The sequence below is a fragment of the Frieseomelitta varia genome, unplaced genomic scaffold (assembly GCF_011392965.1).
Source record: "Frieseomelitta varia isolate USP_RPSP 00005682 unplaced genomic scaffold, Fvar_1.2 scaffold_426, whole genome shotgun sequence".
Lineage (NCBI taxonomy): Eukaryota > Metazoa > Arthropoda > Insecta > Hymenoptera > Apidae > Frieseomelitta > Frieseomelitta varia.
This window is the reverse complement of record NW_025110175.1, coordinates 36,029-60,364: the sequence shown is the minus strand read 5'-3', so window position 1 is coordinate 60,364 and position 24,336 is coordinate 36,029. Positions and strand designations below refer to the sequence as shown.

General features: G+C 29.1%; 4 protein-coding genes across 12 annotated transcripts; 3 read left to right on the top strand and 1 right to left on the bottom strand.

Moving 5' to 3' along the window:
* Nucleotides 1–590: 590 nt before the first annotated feature.
* LOC122531913 (cytochrome c oxidase subunit 6C-like) lies at nucleotides 591–1,549 on the top strand. Of its 2 annotated transcripts, none has more exons than XM_043660214.1 (3): nucleotides 591–747; nucleotides 1,186–1,346; nucleotides 1,414–1,549. In XM_043660214.1, the coding sequence occupies exons 2-3, from the start codon at nucleotides 1,186–1,188 to the stop codon at nucleotides 1,481–1,483; spliced, it is 231 nt and encodes a 76-aa protein (XP_043516149.1). In that variant the 5' UTR covers nucleotides 591–747; the 3' UTR covers nucleotides 1,484–1,549. The 2 variants fall into 2 exon arrangements, with proteins under 2 accessions (XP_043516149.1, XP_043516150.1); XM_043660215.1 differs by having other exon boundaries at nucleotides 598–697.
* A 482-nt stretch (nucleotides 1,550–2,031) lies between these two features.
* LOC122531903 lies at nucleotides 2,032–18,862 on the top strand. Of its 8 annotated transcripts, none has more exons than XM_043660187.1 (11): nucleotides 2,032–2,259; nucleotides 3,909–4,050; nucleotides 4,582–4,710; nucleotides 4,779–4,945; nucleotides 5,462–5,678; nucleotides 5,753–8,533; nucleotides 8,675–9,055; nucleotides 10,548–13,082; nucleotides 14,260–14,380; nucleotides 14,481–14,791; nucleotides 15,048–18,862. In XM_043660187.1, the coding sequence occupies exons 3-11, from the start codon at nucleotides 4,584–4,586 to the stop codon at nucleotides 15,098–15,100; spliced, it is 6,693 nt and encodes a 2,230-aa protein (XP_043516122.1). In that variant the 5' UTR covers nucleotides 2,032–2,259; nucleotides 3,909–4,050; nucleotides 4,582–4,583; the 3' UTR covers nucleotides 15,101–18,862. The 8 variants fall into 8 exon arrangements, 7 of the variants coding, with proteins under 7 accessions (XP_043516122.1, XP_043516121.1, XP_043516123.1 ...); XM_043660186.1 differs by having other exon boundaries at nucleotides 15,042–18,862; XM_043660188.1 differs by having other exon boundaries at nucleotides 15,025–18,862.
* A 1,071-nt stretch (nucleotides 18,863–19,933) lies between these two features.
* Nucleotides 19,934–21,655, top strand: LOC122531911 (RNA-binding protein pno1). The gene is made up of 3 exons (XM_043660207.1): nucleotides 19,934–20,149; nucleotides 20,253–20,342; nucleotides 20,447–21,655. The coding sequence occupies exons 1-3, from the start codon at nucleotides 20,048–20,050 to the stop codon at nucleotides 20,972–20,974; spliced, it is 720 nt and encodes a 239-aa protein (XP_043516142.1). The 5' UTR covers nucleotides 19,934–20,047; the 3' UTR covers nucleotides 20,975–21,655.
* LOC122531910 (EARP-interacting protein homolog) lies at nucleotides 20,979–22,840 on the bottom strand. Its single transcript, XM_043660206.1, has 6 exons — nucleotides 22,666–22,840; nucleotides 22,226–22,451; nucleotides 21,910–22,130; nucleotides 21,664–21,845; nucleotides 21,278–21,574; nucleotides 20,979–21,207 (listed from the first exon to the last, which is right to left on the bottom strand). Exons 1-6 carry the CDS (start codon nucleotides 22,705–22,707, stop codon nucleotides 21,045–21,047), a joined length of 1,131 nt encoding a protein of 376 aa, XP_043516141.1. The 5' UTR covers nucleotides 22,708–22,840; the 3' UTR covers nucleotides 20,979–21,044.
* Between the last annotated feature and the right edge of the window lie 1,496 nt (nucleotides 22,841–24,336).

Below are 24,336 nucleotides of genomic sequence, written 5' to 3'. Positions count from 1 at the left end.
AATTTCAATATCATTGATTAAGTAATATAGAATTTGTCTCAATGTGAACAATGTATAAAATGTCTATTCATACGAAATCTGATTTGCGTTATTAAAACATACTATTATTGACTAAAGCAAGATATTATTGATTAAATTTATTCTGTATTTATGAATCAATGAATAATTTTTGTATATTTTTAATGCAGTTTTAGATTTTGAAAACATTTCAACAATTGACTATACAAAAATTTTGAGAAAACGTACCTTTGGTAAAATAAATTATATTTTCAAATGAAATAATTCCCAATTAAAAATTTAAATCCCTTATATTTCAAAATATAGTATTTTGAAAGTTGCAAAAGTTCATGTCGCTGAAATCATTAAGTCATATAACATAGAAACGTATCGAATGTTAGTTCTATATAATACCAACATCTATGAGCAAGACTTTTTCATAAAAACAGGTGTATTATATTATTTTCTTTAACATTTAATTTGATAAAAAGTATACGAATATTCTATTTCTATTTTGGCTTTGTTGTAGATATTTAAAAATATTTAAGTGTCATGTTCAAAACGTAAAGGCTTAGAAAGAAAAAGATTACTTACAGAACACGTCTATAATTTAGTAGTTCACAGTTTGTAAGTTTACGAATGGCTTCCGGGTAGATTCTGGGTAGTACACTGTTGATATTACCTCGGACTTCAGAGTAAAATAAGTAGCTTGAAGTTGATTGAAATACTGTATTCTTTCATATTTCGAAAGTATGTAAACAATCTTTTCTTTAATGATTCTTGCCTATTTTTACAATTAGATCAAGTGTTACTTAAAAAAGAAAATTATCGAATGTTATATAATACGTTTCATATCTACATTAAGTTTGTTTTTAAAATATAGATTTTTTTATCCGTTTATATATTAATATATATTTTTCTTCAAATATTATATGATATCGTTTAGCACATAAACTTTAACAATCAATACTATATAAATCAAAATTACTGTTAATATATCATAAAAACATAATGCTATATTGTTCAGTGTTATCAACCAATGTTAATGATATATTGTACGAAAAGTATTCTAATACGTTATAACGTTATCATATAGAAATATTTATTTATAAAAATGATTATTTACAATTATATTAAAATATCATCTGATAATAATACTTACGCTATTATATGAAATTAATATGTCAGATGTCAGAAAAAAGATTACCGAAACCCCAACTTCGTGGTCTTCACGTTGCAAGAATTAAGAGGAGTTTTGGAATTGCAGCACTAATTTGTGTCGTTACTAGTGTGTCATGGAAAGTACTAGTTATGGATACATATAATCGAAAAGTCGAGGATTTTTACAAGTAAATGAGATGTCTTAAAAATTTTAATTTTTTATTTCTATTTCTAATATATTTTCTTATGTTCTAGAACTTATGATCCAATGAAATCATTAGATAGAATGAACAAAGCTGGACTCATGGAATCTTATCAACCATAATTATTCCACAAATCTGTATGAGGTTAATTAGATATTAGTGGTAATAAAACTTTATTTAAGATGTTATATATTTATTTAATAAGTAAATGTTATACCTTATGTCATTGAAACTCCTACAATTTAAATAAATAGATCTTTCACATGAAAAAATGTTTGATTTAAACTATTATTGTGTGTATAATTATTAATATAATTTTTTTAATTTCTATTTTATTATTACAATTTGATTGAGATATCCAAAGTGTTGAAATTAATTATTAATTTATTATTTCAAAACTTATTTTTGTTCATGAGAGCAGGAATTCATTGTAGTACACTAGAATACTTATTTCTATTGCGTGCTAAATATTCTAATAGTAATTTATTCCATAATATTACGTTTCTATAGATATTGGGTGAAATATGAGGTTAATAAGTATAATAATAATTGTTATATTCAATATATTTAAACTATAAAAGGTTAGGAAACTTCAATGTTAAAATGATTGGCAAGATGGCGCCTTACAAATACCCAGTATGCCCCGCGCGATTGATTTGCGCATGTCAGTTGTCCGCATTGCAAATGGCGGCTCCTTGTTATTGTTCATGGCGTTTTATGACTTGTCCCTTTATATTACCGATTATGTCGAGTTTTTTCGTGATTTTTACCGCGCGCTGTGTGCAGAAAGTGAAATAAGACTTGCGCGGTATATTTTAGATTAAAATTAGTGCTCTTGTGGTGTGGCTTCGTGCATTTTGAACGCAAGAAATCCCGCACGAAGTTGGAAAGAAATGGGGTAACGTTAAAATTTTCTTGTGTTCATACGGTATGAAATCGTTCTGTGCAAAGACTGAAGTGAGGCTCGTTGGCTACCATACTATTCATTATCGAATTTTAACTTTATTTTCGGTAAGCATATGTGATTATGAATTATGGAAGGAAGCTGCAAAATAAAAATGTTCAGACTTTTGACGGTCTATCTTGAGCATGCTTGAGCCCACTTCACGTACACCTCCCCCGACGGACAAAATGGTGGCCCCCCGATATCTAGTGCTCTGTATGCCTTATTTTGTCAGAAATCATTATGAAAATTGCCAAAATCAGCTAATTTCTCATCAGAATACTAAATTCTGACTAGCGCGACAATTTACATTTTATGTCTATTTAAAAAAAATATTCTATAACCTATTTTCTTCCTCATAGAAGTTGTGCCCCTGTCTTATGGCCCAAAAGATTTTAATTGCAGTTCGTGAGTAGTAAGGTTTGGTCCAAAATCATTTATGTTATGTATGTTCGTCGATTCGGTAAATATTAATAGCGTAATTGATGTTAACTTTATATTTTCTTTATTAATCTCTATAATTTGACAAAAATCGTGATCAAATTATAACCTAGTAATGCTCATTGGCCTCACTTTTTGTTTATGCACTATGTTTTCGTTTCTGCTTTGTTTCGACTTGTCAATTTTACATTTTTATTTGATGTTTTTGATATTATATTCAATTTTTGCCTTTTTAGTCCCACACATGTGGTTAAATTTGATATAATTTATTTATTTTCAGATATTTTTGTGTAAATATTTATATAATTTTTTCCATTTTTGTAATTTTATTGCAATCATTTGTATATAAATATGTACTTTAAATATATATTATAATTAATCATTTATTGACATAACAAAATAAACTTGTATCAAATAATCAATATTAATAATATCTAATTTTTAATATTTTATGTATTTTAAATTATTTTAATTTTTTTATTTATAAATACATCAATATATATTGTGTATAAATCAGTAATCTATTTCTGAAGTTTCATTAAGGTTTTCTTTTGTAAGAATTATAATTTAAAATTAATTCTAGTATTTATAATAATAATTATAAATATTGTAACTTTAGTTACATTACAGTAATTTATAATTTAATAAAATTGAAATAAAACAAATAGCCCTGTATTTTTTTAAATATTTGACGAATTAACTTATTTATTTAGTACATTCAAATTACAATCATTATATACATAATTTGTTAATGCAGTTAGGTACACAATGAAAATATTATTTAAACAAATATATATGAATAATATATTAATGAAATCAAAACTTTTTTATAGAAACTCAATATTTAGTGTGCTTGTTATGTATGTTATATAATTATTGTTAAATAATTTACGTTTTCTAAAATAAAATGCATTGATAATTTGTTTATTTTAATGTATAAACTATATATGGCATACCATACATATGTATGAAATAATTTATTTTGTTATGTCAGAATAGATATTAAATTTATTTTGTTATTTTGTTATGTCAGAATAGATATATTAAATTTGTTTTAATGACATTTAAAAATTGTTTAAATACAATTATGTTACAAAATAAATGAAATAAATTTTGATTCTCTTGACTGTGTTTAATAAAAGTAATATTATTTCCTTTTATAGAAACAATAAACGTATTTATTAGTACTGGAGTGGTTTGGAGTTGTCGGTTTGAAACCGACAGTTAAACATCTTATCACCACGTATTGTAGTGATACCCTGAGGTGTTTGTAACCTCTCTGGGTAGTTATGTGATTTGTGGTTGGTAAGTATAAAAATTATATTAAATTCTTCTTTTTGCATTGTATAGCTTACTATAATTTAATGAAATTTAATTTTTGTTAAATGTAGTTCTTTTTCCTTTTTTCATTCAATTAATATTAACACTAGAACTACCAAAGTGGTCAGAATGACCAATTTATAATTTTTGCTAAATACTTTATGGGTGTAAAACAATATATTTTTAATAATTTTTTGTAATATATACAAATAAAAGTCTGTACAGTCCATTGTATCATAAAGTCTCTCTATTTTTTGGATTTCAATGTCTCTGATGGATACTTTATGCCTTAATCGTTGGTAGTTCTAGTGTTAAACAGTATATATTATAATAACATGTAATTCTTTTATTGTGAGAAAATTTATATTATTATTAATGTATTATTTCTCTTTTTAATAAATAGATTTTTATAACAAATTAAGTAAATAATTTTTCTAAATTATAATAATAAATTAATTTGTAAGATTTTAAATGAATTTTTTGTGTATATATTTGTGTATTTATTGTATATTGTAGTCATGGCGGCTGATAGTGATGGTGATCTAATTCAAACAGTCATAACTTGTGAAGGTAATCTAGAAGATCCAGAGTTTCCACACAAATTTAAAATCATTGTTGATCATCTTAAATCTTTGCTTTGCAAAGGTAATTCTTGTTGATGACAGTTTTGAATTTTATATTATATAATATGTGTGATGATTAATGATTTATAGATAAAGGCGATGATTTAAGAGTAAATAAAATAGAGCCATGGAATTCTGTCAGAGTCACATTTTCAATACCCAGAGAAGCTGCATTACGTCTTCGAGAATTAGCAGCTCAGGGTTCTCCAACACTTACACAACTTGGAATACTTTCAGTGCAGGTTGAAGGAGATCAGGTAATATATATTTATTAATATGACTATGGCTGGACTAATATTGATATAAAATCTATATGATAATATTTAGTTATTTATATTTTCTATTAGTAAATATTGTACTTTTTTTATTAACTTTTTTTATATATAAGAATTGATAAATATTTCAATGACTAAAAACATTAAGAGAAGTTTTATTAAATTTGAAATATATAACATAATATTTTAGAAACTTGATAAATGTAACAAAGATAATGCAAAAAACTTTGGAATAAAAATTATTAAATATATAATGTTTTTTGCGAAAATGATATCTACAATTAAAAATTTTTATAAAAATATAATATAAATAAGAATAAGTATTATTTATATCCTTAATATTTTACTTTTATCGTAGTGTTATATATAGATACAATAGAAATTTCTTAAGGTAAGTCATGTCTGACAATTGGCATCTATTATTTATATTTTGATTAATAAAAAGATTACAGATATTGAAGTAAATATTTAAAATTACTATTGTAAAATTACTAATAGGTAATATCACTGAGGATAGCCAATCGCTTTAGTGGAGAAGCACAGGAAATTGTGTTACGTTCAGGACCCTCTCAAGACAGTGGTGCCAAATCTCAAAATGAACCCACTAGCAATACAACTAATGTGGATAATGAGTCTTCAACAGCTTTACCTGGTCCAAGTAATACATCTAGCATTTCTTCAGCATTACGTAATGTGGCTCAACTAATTGCAGCTGGTATTGTTTTTATATATTTTATAAAACTAAGACAGATTTAAGATGTGGTATATAAATTTATTATATTATTTTAGGCACATCATCGGAAAAAGCACCACAGTTTCGTTCTCCAAATGTAGTTGCACCTACAGACTGTGATCCTATTCCACCTTTTCTTGCAAAATCTGTACAGTCAGCATCAAGCAGTAGCAATGTTGGTGCCTCCGGAAATCAATCAGTAACCAATCCCAGTGCTTCACCTAGGAATAATTATAATGGTCCATTCCCATTTGCCAGTATGACACATGCTGCCCAAGCGATACATAATCGTGAATCACAAGCAACAACGATTAAAAATGCAATGCAATTTAAACATCATGTACAGCCACCTCCGCCTTATCCTGTTCAAGAGAATTTAACGACAGCAACAACATTAACTGCTGGTCATACTACTACTCAACCAATTGCATCGGTTGGTCAGTTAATGAATCAGTACAAGTCTTCAATTACCACCACATCTAGTCTGTCACCAAACAATAATAATCTGGCAGGGAATTCAAATGGTAATGGAAATCAAGTTGCTTTGTCCAGTCCACTTCTTGTAAATCTCTTGCAAAACGATGCTGCTACACATCCGAATAATGTGATGCCTGGTCAGAAAATGTTACAGCCAGTTATTGATAATTCTGGACTTACTAATCGTATCAGACCCACTAAAAAACCAACAGTTAGAAGAAAAGATTTATCTTCACCTACCGAATCACCACCTAATTTAGATTCTCTTAGAACGGAAGATCTTATCGGAGGAACGGCAGCCATTCCTGACTTATCTCAATCTTCTACATCTGCATTTGTGACTGTTAATGCTAATCAGCCTTCAACTATTCCTCAACAACATCCAGTTAATGTAATTAGTGGCGCTGTTCAAAATATAGCGCAGCAAGCAATGCATCAAGCTTCTGCTAGTGGACAAATACAGCAATCTGCATCGTCTTTGCATGCACAAGTACAAATACAGCAAAAGTTTCCCATCAGACAGGAATTGGCTTACAGACCTTCGCAGGTACAATTACAGGGTCAACTTTCGATTAGACATTCGATAAACGGACAGCAAATTCGAACACCTTTGCAACAACGGCAGTTATTACTTCAGCAACAACAGCAACATCAAGTTTTATCTCAACAACAGCAACAACTAAATCAACAACAAAATATGAATACTCCGCACCTACTTACACAACAGATTTCAACTCAACAACAATCTTTGGTACAACCGCAAAATGTAAATACATCATTGCAATCCATACCTGTTTCCAGTCAACAACTTTTGCAACAACAACAGCAACAACAAATGATGCAACACTCATCAGTAGGCATGAATGTTCCACAACAACGGCTAAGTTACTTAAACAATCAGCGTCAGCAAACTCCTCCTCCTTATGTGCGACAACAGGTTCCACAGTCCCATTTAGGACAACAAAATCAAGTAATAAATGTGCAACAACAGTTACATCATAATCAACTCAAAAACATTAATGTTAACACTAACGCCACGACCGATTTTCGATATGGTCAAAGTCAAAATATTTTAAGCAGAAATTATCAAGCTACAACTAGTAATGCTAATGGGACCACGTGGAACGCACAAAATAACTCAATTCCACAAGGTGCTCAGGTCAATACTACTCGTCTGCCAACTACGAATCAAGTTTCAGGTGCCTTTTCTCAATGTGGATCTCATGTTAATCATGTTTCTAATAGTAATGTCGCTTCACCTGCTACCAAGGTTGAAACTTCCGAATCTCCTAAGCCTAAAGAAGAGACGCCTGAACCAGAATATACATCGACTGGTAAAATACGACAGTTTCTTATTAATCCTTTAACAGGGCATTTGGAACCAATGCCTAGTGAGAGTTCGGATTCAGAACCAGAGAGTGCAGTTGACAACCAAGATGATTTCTTTCCCTTTCCATCTCCATCAAATGATCGATCGAATTCCATATTTTCCGACGATGATGCAGACAGTAATTTCTCAAGAAGAAACGACACAACAACAAATACAGATCAATCGGATTCCGAAACTACAGTGAAATCTACTGCCAGTGAAGGAAGTTTGAAACATAGTAGAATAAAATCTAATAGAGAGACTGCACAAAGTCCGATGCCTGGAGAAAAAATCAAATTAAGGCTAAAGTTAGAAAAATCTGAGCCTGTTACGCCAGCTTATAAAGTTGATGTTTCATTTGTAAACACACCACCGATTAGAAAAGCCGATAAATCGGTAAATAAAATGTTTACCACTGGTATTCCCAACTCAGGAACTGGTGATGAGCCAAGAGTGCCTCCGTTACATATTTCTTTAAGAGGACGTAATGCTTCAGTAGTACACATCAGGAAAAAAGAAAGGAAATCGCTAAAAGATGGTGATTCCGATCTGACTAATATAAAAAGGCGGGGGAAATTGAAAAAGATGAAAGAATGTATAGATGGGAACAAGTTGTTGCAAAAAAAATCTTTAAGCATGATTATAGGTACTTCATCCGCATCCAAATTACCCTTGTCTAATTCTACGATGATCAATAGCACCAATTCTATTAGCAAAGTGAATAATATACTACAAACAGTTGTATCAAAACCTAATGCCTTAAAACAAGAATTATCCATGGATGTCGTACGCGTGCAAACTGGTGTTACAAAACCGAGTTCAAGTAAAAATAGCGATGTCGATGATATACCATTAAACAGTCGGATACCATCCCCTTCAAAACATAAAACTACTATTTTGAATCAACCTTTGAATACACAACAATCTTTAACAAAAAGTCAAGTTGAATTAGATGTTCAAAATCATATACAAGAGCATAAAATAGGAGGAGGTATGATATACATAATATCTCCATTGTACAAATTTTATACTTTATTTCGTTGCAATATATCATAATTATTTTCTGGGTACTATTGCAAGATACTAATTTTTACAATTAATATTTTTTTTTTATTTTACTTTCTTTTTGTAGGAAAAACTAAAAGAAGAGATTCTAAAAAGAAATCGGAATCGGGAGAGGGTTTACATCGTGAACAAAATTTGTTGTCTGGTGGCAGAATCTTGGATAATCAAGCAAAATGGAGAAAACTTAATTATAAAGGTGATTCAAACCAAGCTATAAGAAAAGCTGATACGCTTTTGGCCAGCAATGATTTCAGTACTGTTAAGAAAGTAGGGGAAATCAGAAGAACAAGTGATAGTGAAATTACTCGCTCTATCATTGAGAAGAATAATACTTTAAATGCTGTTGCTTCGCGATTAACAGAAGTAAATGGTGTAAAAAAGGATTTAATTAGTCAAGAAAAGAGAAGAAGATTAAGTTTAATGGATGAAAAAGATCTGCATTTAGGAGGTAAATATGATATTAACATATATTAATATTTATATTGTCTTCGTATTGTACAGAGTGTGTTGGAATAACATGTTGGAAAAACATGAGATGATTCCTCATAAAGAAAATATAAAATAAAATTTTTTAACTTAAGTCTTCGTTTTCGAGAAAATTGAGCTGAAAGATTATTCTGATGCACCCTATATATTTAACATTTACAATTAATTATTTTGGTGAATTTATAAATTAATCACTCCCTCATCGATTTCAATAATTTTTAAATATATTATAGAAATCGATATTTTGACAATCCGATATTTTTATCCGAAATTTAGGAGATATTTGCAAAAAATTACCGATATTAGTACATTGAATCCTATCCATATGTGTGCATCTATGATACATCCATATGTCTGGCATCCTTGTATCATACAATCTCTTTTGCGTCTAAACAAATGACTTTTCATTCAATTTACTCTGCTGTTATTTTCTTCTCGCTGCACGAACTCCATTATTATCTGTTTTTCGTAACAAATATTAAAAATATTTTCATATCGATTTTTTTAGTAAAATATGATAAAATAATGAGATTATAGAAAAGTATTTTTCCATAAATTGACAAAGTTAAATAATTAAATCAAGCATGTGTAACATGTGTCTACACATAGTGGGGGAATCGGTTAGAGCCTGGAGGAAAAGAAGAAGGGGAAGCGACTCATCGAGGACCAAACTTGTATAGTTCGCGGAGGGGAAGAAGTTCGACAAGTATATATATAAACCAGGCTTCGTCGAACTTCTTCCCTTCCGCGAACTATACGAGTTTGGCCCTCAATAAGCCGCGTCTCCTTTCCTTGCTAACAAATTCCCCCACCATGTGCAGACACATGTTATACATATTTGATTTTTTTAACTTTGTCAATTTGTGGAAAAATATTTTTCTATAATCTCTTTTTACACGTGTTAGCGGCAATGCATTTTCATAATCCGCAAGCCAGCTTTCCATAATTTACGATTGGACCACGATTTCAATAGAGATTTAATTTGTTATTATTATTATATATTTTTATATTATTTTATAATATTTTATTTAAACAAATCGATACAAAGGTATTTTTGATTTTTGTTACGAAAAATGAATAATGGTGAGGCTCGTGCAGTATCTGGAGAAGAAAGAAGCAACGGAGTAAAATAGGTGTGGAGGGGAGCTCTTCTCCTATGGTTCGCAAAGAGATGTATGAGCCATCATTGGTTCACGAGCCGCCAGCTCGATAGGCCTGATATGTATTATTATAAACAGTATAAATTAAAGATAAGAATTAGATTTGAGTTAATTTATTACATCAATTATAGGTAGAATTCACTGTAATTATAATAATTTTTTGCGAATATCTCAGAAACTAAAAGTCCGGCATTTGAGAGGAAAAACTGTGTCTCATCAATGAGAGAGTGGTTAATCAAGTGTTGATTACAATACCGTTGACATCATTATTTTCTTAAAAATAATATGTTCTAGAATCTCAAGATGCAGAGGTTACACATTTTAATAGTCAGAAGACCATTTCTGAATGTTCTTCCGCCAGTGCAGTTCCAAATACAAATACAAATACGAATATAAATACAAAATCTACTAATAATTCACCATTTGAGAATGAAAATTCTGGGTTAGTACCTTCAACTATACCACAGACTGATTCAAATCCATCTACTAATATTGAAAATAAAGTATCTACACATGTAGAATCTACTGTTAAAAATACACAGTCAGTTGTAAATAGGATTATTTCTGGAAAAAGTAAAACAGAAACAGATAATTGCAAAACAAATTGTAATATTATAGCAAAAAGCCAAATTAGTCAAAAATTAAAACACCATATGATTTCAAAAAATGATGCAAATGCTACCATTAACAGACATAATAAAGTAGAGCATTTTGGTCATAAAAAAGTGATTCAAAATCATATAAAACAACCTGATCGATCCATGGTGGAAACTAAGGTGGATAACGCGCAAAGAATTAGTTTACTGAAAACTTCACAAAGTTCAGCAATAGGAAACTCAGTGGACCAAGTTCCCAGATCCCAAAGTGTTGATGTACCTTCCAGCAAACCATCTTTACCAATTGGAGAAATTAATGTAACAGAAGCAAAAGTTAAGCAAAAATTACTTGAAACTACAGTTCCAATTGCGATTGGAGTAGATGCAAGTGTAGAAAGAGTCAGCAGTGGAGGAGGTGGTGAAGATTCAGGTATTGAGTCAATGGATGCTTTGTCAGAGAAATCACCGAATCAAGGGGAATCTCCTTTGCATAGACCAGCGACTGAATCAGTATCACAAGGTAGTGCAAAAACTGCTGTTCAAGGGGAATCTTCCCTACCAATCACCAATAAGAACGTGCCTTCCTCAACTAGTAGTAGTGATATGTGTTCAAATTCCCATTCGGAACTTCTAAAGTCCAGTGGCCCGCAAAGGTTAAGTCCTGTGTCTGTAGCAAGTTATCTTGAAAATCATTTAAATCGCAATATATCAAATTCCAGTGAACATGACATGAAAAATATATCTAGTGAAAACTCAAGTTCAACAACACAGAGAACTGGTGGTCATAGTGACTTGATTCCTAGTTTAGAAGTGACTGATAAAAGTGTATCCAGCCCTCTAGTGACAGGATCTGTGACTATTGTGACTACTTCTGTACCCAATACTGTGGATAGTGATAACTTATTGCAATGCGCACAGCAAAAAGCAAATGACTTTTCTGAAACAGACAGTTGTAGCGTTAAATTAGAAGCTTCTATCAACCAGCATGATCAGGGTAAGACAAATATTAAACATGAAGTGTCAAGAGCCCCAGAAAGTGCATCTGAAGACAATGTAAAAACAGTCATAGATGGTAATAGTGCAATTAGATTAAATGACGAACCTCATGGACAAAATAATAATGGTGTGCCTGTAATACAAAATCATGTTGCTTATAATAAGGTAAAGACAGAAAAGCTTGATACTACAGTTACAAACGAATCTAATGTGGTGGTAAATAATCCATGTTCCATTAGCCAGAGTTTTAGTTCTGAAATCAAAGTAGAATCTAATGTCAATGAAAAAATTGATGACACAAGGCAAAATGATCGATCAGATAGTACGAAAAGTTCGAGTATTTCTTTAAGCGCAACACCTGTTAAATTAGAACAATGTTCCGATCAAAACCAAAAATCTAATGTACAAAGCCATCAACAAGTATCTGTTAGAGAGCCTTCTATGAATCTTCAAAAAGTTGCTGATGATTTGGTTAAAAAAATTGTAAATGATGCAAGTGATATAAATATAGGTATTCAATCACCTCTTGGTGAAGATCCTCAGCCAATTAGAATTACCCCACCACTATATACATACTCTAATCCAGTAGTTTTACAAAGGGATGAGACTCCAAGCCCAGCAGCACAAAATCCAGAAGTAGATTCCAGCGATGTAGAACATGTGAAAAGAAAACGTAGGAGAAAACAAGAATTAGAAGGACGACAAGATGTCATATGTATAGAAGACAGTGATGAAACACAATTTGTAGAAAGATTAACTTCAAATAATGCAGATGACTATGTTAAAAGACCACCAAAGTCATTGCTGGAACAACTTCTAATAGAAATACCAAATGACACCAATGAAAAAAGATCTTTAAGAACTAGATCCCAGAAATTAAACAGTCCTGATATTGCGAAGACTCCAAAAAGTAGTCCTCATGGTCCTAATAAATTAGAGGAAAGACGCAGCATATCACCATATGCTAAAGCAAGTCCTAAATTGGGAGTATCTAAATTATCTCCTAATACGACAATAAAAGTGGGGAAAAGAAAACGCCAAGAAAGTGAAAGTTCTGTAGCATCTAGCACTGCTGATGATCCACAACCAAGACCAGGGAAACGAAAATGTTCAGAAAACGCTGCAGAACTTATTAAAGCTTGTATGGGTGTTGATGAAGCTGCTTTAAAGAAACAAATACCTGTTAAAGAAGAACAGCCAAAAAAAGGATTCAATATACTGGCGAAGGCTAAAAAAGGTGTTTATCTTACATTATTTATTTTATATTGCTATTCAGTAATTTAGTAATTCCTGTGTTGGTATATTATATACAAAGTATCTCATGTAATTTTATTACCTATAACATCACTATTTTTAGAATTATGAAAACATTTTTCCTACAAAAGGCGTATGGTTTTGTGAGGATTATTATGTAATGCAAAGATTTTTATTTTAGGTGGTCAAGAACATACTAAGAACATATTAAGGTCATCTCCATCTTTTTAAATGGATGTTTATCTTTTTTTATCAGTACCTGATAACAATTTTTAAAGTGAGTTCAATGACCTATTCTACAAAGTATTTCAAGATGTTTCTCTCATTTCTTGGGAAGGTGTTCAAAATGGACACAGTTGAAATTGTTCAGCCATTTTGATGTATGTAAATCTGATCTGAAATGTAACCAGGCCTAAGTAAATACTTAATCTTATAGAACATAAAAAAAGAAAAAAATAAATTTTCAGTAGTTACACAATTAAAAAAAGAAAAATGCATTCAAAGAGATTTTTAGGGCGAGAACGAGACAAGAACGAGAATTTCTAGCGCAAACCATATAAATTGTTAAATAAATTATTTGAATTTTTAATCTTTATCTTTGTAACATCGATGCACCTCTTAGATCGTTGAACTCGTCTTAACAGGTGCTACGAGACATAAGAAAATAAGAATGATCTTAATATCTCTGAGATACCCTCCACCTAAAATAAAACAGTTTTCGTCATTTATTTTCAAGCAGGTATTTCAGGTGATAAGATTACATGGATCACTATGTATTATGCAAAAAAGTTTCTGTAAATATTAGATATGTGTTTGTTTATTTATGTTGTTATAAATTTATATTGTTATAAAACAACAAAGGACTGCCAAAAACAGGATAATAAAAGTCAATAATAATTGATCATTCCAAATTGCTTCACACTGAATCACTGAAGCTATTTTAGTTATATATATATAATTTTTATATGTACATTTGTATATATATGAATATATATTTACACGTGTCTATAGTAATTTTGCTTACACAAGCAATCTGTCATCTCTCAATCTCGGTCATGTCATTAGTAAATAATTATTTTTGCATCGTTTATAAATATTATTTTAAAATCGGACCTGAATATTGGTACCTGAATTTGGTACAAACATTTTTGTATTTTTAGGTCCCATTGTGGTAGAAGTAGATTCGTCTGATGACGAGCCATTGATTGAATCTGTAGGAAAAGCAAGAATGCGATTATCAGACGAAACATCCGCTGCATCTCCAAAATCTAAAGATCAAAAGTAAGCAACATCGGTTCAGCATTCTTTTAGCAGCAGTGCATTTCTGAATATGTCAGAGATTTGAGAGCCCCGCTACGTAAATAAATTTTTGTTATTCTAGAACAAATACAAGCACAACTGTTTCTGGCAGTCAAATTAATTCCAGTAATATATCAAATTTCAATGCCAGTAATAGAGTGCAAAGAGAGAGCCGTTTGTTAACCACCAAGCAACCGAATACAACCACGGTAGTTCCCATTGGAAAGGAAAGGCTACGTGGTACATCCAACAATGAATCCTTAGGAGAAGTTACAACGAGAAGATCTGTTCGACAAAATACAGCTTCACCATTAGCAACACCAGCAAGCAATACAAGGGGTGCATCTAGATCCACAGAAGATATTACCAGACGGAAAACTCGAAGTGGTGCTGGTGGGTATATTACAAATACTATTTATGATTAATGAAATAATAAACATTTGATATTCTGTAATATATTTGATATTACTACACACACACACATATATATATATATATATAAATTTACGTTCAAATATAGAATATATACTTTTTATATTAATACATACGTACATTAATTTATTATATTTTATTGTTTATAAATTATACATTTCACATACTATTTTAATTAAAGACACCTCGTACAGCGGGAACATTGTTTTAGTAACAGCTGAAGCAACAGAGCAGGCAAAACGGAGGCGAATATCCCGAGAAAACAAATGACCTTCGGGAAGTGACCTTGACAGTGATTAGCTACCGTCGCTTGTCAAGGCTTGTATGACTGATTGTGTATCTCTTATAAATGATTATGTGATCGCCGTGTGGCTGGACCCCACCTGGTGAAACTGCATGCGTCAATACCGCACAATGCTGCTGTATATATACAACGGGAGTATCGTGTTTGGAGTGCTGGATGGTATTTTTAAATTTTTTGTTGCAATAGAGAGTTTCATTAAGTTAAATGTGTAAGATTATGTTTCATAATATTAACGCGAATATTTGAAGTAAATTTATAAATATTAGAATATTTATTAGAATATTATAATAGTATTGTTATGTTTTTAAATGTTTAAAATATTCATTACAAAAGCAAAAAAATAAAAAGCACTTCAATATCTTTTGTTACCGTCTAAGCGTTCTCAATTACACTTTACTCCTAAACAGCAAAGTTTAGTTACTCAGAATAATCTGCTCAACGCATTATACTTTAATCTAAGTAACTGAACTGATCCAAAACTGCCGAGTTAATGTGCAACTTTCTTTTGCTTTTATGATTCTATTCTTAATTCATTAAAAAAAATCTAAATGAGTAGTATTATTTAATAGTAATTTTGTAAATTATGTTACACCATTGATATGTACAAAATTTTACTCAAAATTGGTTAGATTTTAGAATATTACTTGCAATATTAATTGATTATTTAATCAAAATCAAAAAGGATTGTAGAAGCGACAAAGAATAATCAATTTTCCATTTCAAAAATGTTTCGTTATTAATATTGTTATTGGTTTTTATCTATACAGATAATAATGGTAAAAGAAAGTCGAAATTTTTAATGCATTAAAATGAAATCTGACTGTACTGCCATAAATAATGTACATTTCTCAAGGACAAATTTCATTGATTGGTGGGGCTTGAGTCGCAACTCTGACGACTTCGCTGATAGACTTTGTTCAACAATATTTAATTTATTTTGACTTGTCCATTGCATAAATATTTTTCTACATAAATAATTATATGTACTGAAAAATAGTAACTCTGCTCTAACTTTAGTTTAGTTTCTCCTTTCTCCTTCATCTTAAACTTTCAATTTTTATTTAAATTTATACTTCTATGACATATTCGTAGAATTTATACCTTTCTACAAATTTATTTAATGATAAAGTTGTATGTTATATTATATGTATAATCTTACAAAATTTCTATTTCCTTCATTTGAATGAACATAGTCTTTCAGCGGGAAGTTTGTCTTGAGTCATAATATTGCAAAAGGCAGAGGCGGTATAGAGTTATTAAGAAGGATTTATTTTATTTATAAAACAAACAGAACGTTGGGATAAATCGTGCATAAATATACAGAAATAATAAAAATAATGATGATAGAAAACGAATAATACAATGTTAATTTGATAGGTAATATATAAATGAATATATTTTGTAAATAATTTCTTGTAAAGATATATGAAAGCACCCTCATTGTACATATAGAAACTGTTTAAATTTTTATTAAATTAGTGATAATTAAAGTTGTGCAACATTGTCATACTATTAATTATTTTTTGTGATTGTGCACTGAGAATACTAGAAGCACCCTTTTGGCATCACTTAAGAAGATATAAAAATGTGTACACATAAAACGTATATATAATATATGATGTACATGAACTACTGTATATGAATAATTGTTTTTGTGAACAGATAATCTAGTTTTATATTGTATAAATGTAAATTATATAGTTGAGAGTTGGAATTTCTAAATGAGCCTGTGATAGCCATCATAGCATTTTTTATATTGAAAATTTGCATTTAAAATGTCACAGTAATGTATATTCGTTTGTTCCGTAACTCTCTACGTACGTTCCATTACTTATAAAGAAATGAAGAAAATATTATATTATGATTACTTTAACATTTCCATTATATATGATACTTTTAAAATACGATACTGGTATAATTGTATTCTTTCATAATGAATAAATCCTAGTTTGAGTTAAAATTATTCAAGGATTTTAAAAGATTTTATTCAAGGATTTTATTTTTCCCTAACAAAATTTCTCTCTCTCTCTCTCTCCTCTTTTTCTCTTTGTTATTTTTTACTTTTTATGAAGAATCTTAAATAAAATATTTTCTTCATATTCTTTATTACAGCTTTGATGGCTATCAGGTGATATATATTTAAAAAACTATTTCTGTCATATGAATGTTGAGTACTGAATTTAATAATATTTTAAATAGGAAAAATTTTAACAAATTTACCTTCATTGACTGAATAATGACGTTACACTACTGTGGATAATGATTGTGTTAAAATTTCTTCTATTTTTAATATTAAGATAAATTATTTAGAATATTGCTTGTTTCACAAAATTTATTTCGACAGATCTTGGATCATATATTGTAAATATATAATAGTAGCATGCTTATTTTACATGGTGGGAATTTATGCTGTATATAAAACATATAAAGAAATGAACCTTCAAATTGCGTTTAATTTGATTCAGCCCTACATTATAATGGAATCACATACAATGTAAAGTGTAGTAATTTAATCGTACAATTTAAGAACAAACAAAAAAGAAATAAATTGTAATTTCGATGTAAAATATTCTCTTTAAAATTAGATAAATAAGTTAGGAATTATTATGTTACAATTTTATCATTGAATATTACATTTATATGATTGTATAGATTACAAAGAAAGTAAGCTTTGCGTGTAAATATAAATATTTTAAAAATAAGTAAATTTTTCGCATGTTTACATAATTAAGGAGCTTCTAAAGATTGTCTGCCATATAATTACATATATAGTATGTATGTATTATAATACAAATAATACTGATACACCAAAGATCATAAGTTGATTGTAATATGTAACAATTGTTGATATTCAACACACTTTTAAAAGATGGTGTATTTGTAACGCTCAATAAATAATTGGTGTTTATAGTGTGCTTCATAAACACGTATAATGTACCATCATTTTCATGCAGACTATAATAATTATACCAATTAAAATGTTCACTTTCGTGTGCTCATTTGTATGTATGTATAACGAATGCATTACAAGCTCCTTAATTTTGTTTGCAATGCCATGAATATTCTATCATGTATATGAATATGCGTTTTAAAATCACCAGCTCCAAGATGAAACTTGATGACTTTAAAACTTGCTATATGCAAAACATTTGTATTTTTAGTATTTGGTTAATTGATATAAATAGCAGTAAAAGTAAATGATTGATAATAATTCAACTGGATACATAAATATATAAATATGAATATATATATAAATAAAAAATTAGATACAATACTATATTTGTAGAAAACGATTGAGCACGTGGAAAGAAAATCGCGCTATGATTATGAAAAAAAAAATTACAATTATATTATTACTTATTATTACACAAAGTGGATACACAATATAGTAATTTGCTAATTGTACCTTTTAATAATTACTGTAGACACATTGATGAAGGTTTTTTTCTTGTTATTAATTATTACCATAAACTTCAAAGATAATGAAAAATGTGTTATAAAAAGATGCAATTGCTTATTTTGTATCATACCCAGTTTTATGAATTACTTTGATATTTCACATACATATTTGTCAAATCAAAATAATTTTGTGGTCATTTATAATACAGAAATACATTCTGTAATTACACCCACTTTTCTAGTTTTAATTTTATAGTAATTATTTTGTGATAAAAAAAATAATATTTACAGATATTTTCCGCAAGAATAAAAAATATAAAAGATTTAAATTGATTTGTTTACATATTTTTAGATTTATAATAATTGTTATATTTATCTTATGAATTACGCATTAAAATATTTAATTAATATAAATCTTTTCAGAAATATTTGAAAATAATTATGAAAAAGTTTCAAATATAAAAGTAACAAAAAATTTTTATTTCTCGTAAATTTATGAATTTAATGTAAATATTTAGCTGTGAATATTTTTAGTTACAAATTAAAGTGCAACAGTTTATGAGTTTCATATAACTTTAATTTTGTCCATTAAAATTTTTATAAATATATTTATTTTAAAACAAAATTTTGTTAATGATATGTATAACGTAATTTGTAAATATATTTAATAATTTTACGAGATCGTGTCTCTTATATGCAATGATATATTTCTGAGTGAGATTAATTTAATAATTATATTATTAGAGGTATTTTCAAAAGAATATTATAATTAGTAAAATATAGAAATAGTAAATAATATTTATCGAAATAAAGAATACTTAAAAATTAAATTTATTTTCTGTTACTGTAATTCTCTAAAATTAATTTTAAACAAATTATTATAATAAATTTCTTTTTTTTAATAACTTTTTTTATATTACTTTAACCGAACAGGTATAATAACAGATTTTACATTACTTTAACCGAACTAACAATCTAACATTTCAATATTACCTATTTGTTCCATCTTTGTACAATTAATTTTAGAAATCAATACAATATGTCGTAAGCACTTATAAGTATGAATTTTGATATTAGTGTATAAGAATTACATACATTATAATGTTAAGTATATTTTTAATTTCTTAAAAACAGAAAATTCATTATTGTATTTTTTGTACAATTAAAATTATAATATATAAAATATAAAACCAACAAGCATAATATCGATAAATGAAAATAATTTTTATGATATAAAGATTCTCATATTTTTTTAAATATAAAGAAGAAAAAAAAAGAGAATTATAAATAATTAAAATACCTTGTACATACATTTATATATGTATATGATTACAAAGAAAAATGATATACATCCATGGATAAGTATAAATATATATATATGTGTGTGTGTGTGTGTGTGTGTGTATATAAAATGGCCACATGGCGAAGGATTCATGTTCGTTTAGTCACCAAGTTTAGTGTCTTAAAAAGTGGTTGTATATTTTATATCTTAGTAGCCAAGAAATTGTTTAAAAATGAGTACAGATAAAGAAGAAGCAATGAATAATTCAGAATCAAACGAATTTGTTAAACCAAAAAAAACAACAAAGCGACATGTGAATGAAAGTCGTATGGAAGTAAGTATTGAGGTTATTTTAAAAAAATATAATTTTATTATTTATTGTAATATTTAATTCTTTTTATTTAGTATCTTTTTTTAAAATTACTTATCCTTTTTAGATCGAAATAGTTAATGGTATAGAAGGAAAAACAGAGTCAGGTGTAACCTCAAAAAGAGTTAAAATTATACAACACACTGAACAAAGAAAGGTGAAAATTTATTTTTGTTAATGAACTTATTAATTGATGCATTATATTAAACAAAAATAAAAATAATTTTGCATTATTATTAAAATAAACTAAAATATTTTCAGATATCTGTACCTGCTCATAGGTACACTCCTTTAAAAGAAAATTGGATGAAAATATTTACACCTATTGTGGAACATTTGCAATTGCAAATAAGATTTAATTTGAAAACACGAAATGTAGAATTACGGACAGCTCCAGAAACTTCTGATATTGCTAATTTGCAGAAAGGAACTGATTTTGTCAAGGCATTTATTTATGGTTTTGATGTGGAAGATGCTTTAGCTCTATTACGTTTAGATGGTTTATTTATAGAAACATTTGAAATTCAAGATGTAAAGCCTTTAAAAGGTGATCATCTTTCTAGAGCAATTGGAAGATTAGCTGGAAAAGGTGGAAGAACAAAATTTACAATAGAAAATGTAACAAAAACTAGAATTGTATTGGCAGATAGTAAAATTCATATACTTGGTTCTTTTCAAAACATACAATTAGCGAGAAGGGCTGTATGTAACTTAATTTTGGGTAGTCCTCCATCAAAAGTTTATGGACAACTTAGGAATGTAGCAAGTAAAGTTTCAGAACGATTGTAAAATAAAAAATCGGAACAAATACATTAATTTATTAATTAATTTGATACCAAATCAATATAAATTCATTAATTTAAAGAAGTATTTGATACTTGTACTTCCTGGGAACTTTGTTAAGAACTAATCTACCATCATAACTTAATGATGCAAATGTCCAAGGATCAGCAGATGACCATTCAACTGCATAAACACTATCTTCATGTTCTTCATACCTACCGACAACTCCATCTTCAAGCCTAAAAATAACATAATTTAAATTGTTTGATTGTATTTTGATTATACAATATTTTAATTATCAATTGTTACTTGTTTTTCTTGCAATTGTAATCATTTTGTGCACAATCATCTTCAGGAGTTACTATATGCCCAAAAGGTTCTGAAGATATTGATGCAATACTGCATAATATTACTCTTGAGTCGCTACTTGAAGTTAAAACCAATTGATCATGGAAACGATTAATTCGAATACTCCAAACCCAATGTGAATGTTCCATGCGAGATAATATAGGTTCTGTAGGTGATCGAATATCCCAAAATTTCATATATCCATCATCTCCACATGTAGATAGAATATATTGACGATTCACATTAAAATCTAAGTCTCTAAATATAAGATTAATGTTATATTGAACTCTATATTTTTTATAATTATAAAATCTATGAATAAAAATAATCAAAATTTTACTTGGCACCTAATTATTTGAGAATGGGCAGATAAAATTGTCCAAGATGCTTCAGCAGGATTTCGAAAATCCCAACCACGAACATTATTTTCATTCAGTGTGACAAATTGATTGCAACCATTATGAGGATTCCATTTTCCATTTGTGAAACGTGGCTGACCTTTACTAGCTAAAGTACCAGAAGTAGTAGCCTAAATAAAATAACAAATAAAAAATACAGCTGCAAATAACTTAGAAATCTTTTTTTTTTTTTACCTGTGGTCCATTATCAGTTAGATCCCATAATATAAATTTATTGTCTACAACTGAAACAGCCTTTGTTGAATCCATAGGATGATAAGCAATAGTTTTAAGGTCTGTACCATGAGGAGTAGTATCAATATCTGCTAATTTTTTAAGACTTTCAACATTATTTGTATATTCTTTTAATTCTGGCAGTTTCCAAAGGGCTCCTTTCATTTGACAAGAACCATCATCTAAATGAAGTTATATATTTAAACATATATTTCAATATAATTAAGATCTATCATTTTAACATTCGAAAAAAAAAAATAATTTCACTTATAATTACCACTTAAAGTGTTATAACATGTAGTAAATATATTAGGTTCTGTAGGAGAAGCCTGTAAAGACCAAATTTCTCCAATAGGATGATGAAATACTTGAGTCTTTAAGCCACCTGTTTCTTCATTAAGTTCTACTAAATGAACTTGATTGTTATTAAATTTCAATGATTGTGTCCCAACTAAAAACCTGACAATATCCGTTTCTGCCGTTTGAGCTGATAATGCTCTTGTCTATGAAGTAAAAAGTATTACGAATGTTAACAGGAATAATGGTTAGTAGCAAATAATTCTAGTCTAATATCAGATTTTTATAAGCTTTCACAAGAATGAATAGTGAGCTTTATGTTTCGTATATTTTATTTTAAATGACTGTTTGTACAAACTTGTGACAGAAAAATAATTGTAAATGTTTATAACTTAAGATTTTACACATTTAGTTGCATACTTGAAATTCAAGGCCATATATTACAGGGCTATCGTTTTCCATGTTTTAAAAAAACTTATATTTTATAGAAAACTGAAAAAAGAAGTTTTATTTACAAAGCTGTAACATAAACATACAATCTATCAACACAACTTGTATAACAGTGACACTGAAGATTAAATATATTCAACAAATCTATATATGCATCTATGTGTTCATTCAAAATTGACAGCTGTGAAGTGAGTAATAACTAGAAAATACTAGAAATAAAAACTTCAGTGTATTATAATTAAATTTCATTATTAAACGTAAAATATTTCGTGAGAACCAAAAATTTACAATCATCATATATATATAATACACCATACATATATAAAAAAATCAAACAGCTTAATTACTATTCGAGTATTTCGATATAAAACGATTCGATTTTTTAAATGTACTATGCACAAAATGAAATACATGTATTATAATTTATGTCATGCAGGAAAATGTACTAAATTGAAAGGTCGGTGTTATTTATACGAAATGCAATGGAACATGATATTTTTCTTAATTATAATCAATTTCGATGAAATGTTAAAATTTTTATACGAAAACCGAGCAGTCGAAGTTGAACGTGTACAAAACGGAAACTTCAGTGTGTTCACCGTGAGCCGCGCAAACTGGGAAGAAGAGCAACGGGCCAATCAACGTTCGTTTTACTTGGGAACTAACGAATCAACGAGGACGTCTATATGTTCTCGTCATCCGTGGCGTATCCCCACCAGCTCAGTTAACAGCTCCCTGCGTTGCTTTGCGTCGGCCGACGGTAGCCAGCCGTGGGGTCACCAGATAAATTATGTCAAACGGAGTAGTGTTACGAACGTGAACGATTATCGGGATCCGCTGTGCTCACATACGAAAGTTACAAAGTGCGCGCTCATACACGACTCGAGTGCGGTGCCGATATAATTTACAGACTGGCTGTCTCGCGAACTTTCGTTGAGTAAGTGATTAATTTTGAATGATCGTGCACGACCGTGTACATTCGTACTGTCTTTTCGTACAAATGCGCGTATCTGCATTTATTTCAAGGAAGAAATCATGCTGACCCGGCAACATCAACTGTAAGTAATCTTTTGTCGCATTATTTCAATTTTCTTTCGATTGACAATCGCACGCTCGATGACACGTACTTTAAGTTATTGTCACGAAACAGTGAAGATGCGTAATTTTTTCTTTTCTGGCGCAAAGATATCTACCCGTGTCATGTGCAGCCAGTTTCGGCGAAAGTGAAATTGAGGATAGAAATATTGTTTCGGGCAGCGTTTATTGTTGACTCTATGAAAATTAACATTCGACAATTTTAACTCTTTTTCACGACTGTTTTATTTGAGGTTCGATTCGAAGTTCGTTAGCTTAAGATCGTGGCTCTTGTTATTGTTTAATTCGCTCAGCGAATGATACTTTAGGTACATTGGAAATTTGAAATGAAAACATGTAGGTACAGCATGCAGCATTGTAAAGTTTCTTTTATGAGAATTTTTGGAGTAAATTGAATGAAAATTTTTCGGGATGAAAATTGACAAGTATGTACGTATTTATTTCGTACTTTAGAAGACTTATTTCACACTTTCTGACAGAAAATTTTGATATATATATATATATATATATATATATATATATATATATATATATATATATATATGT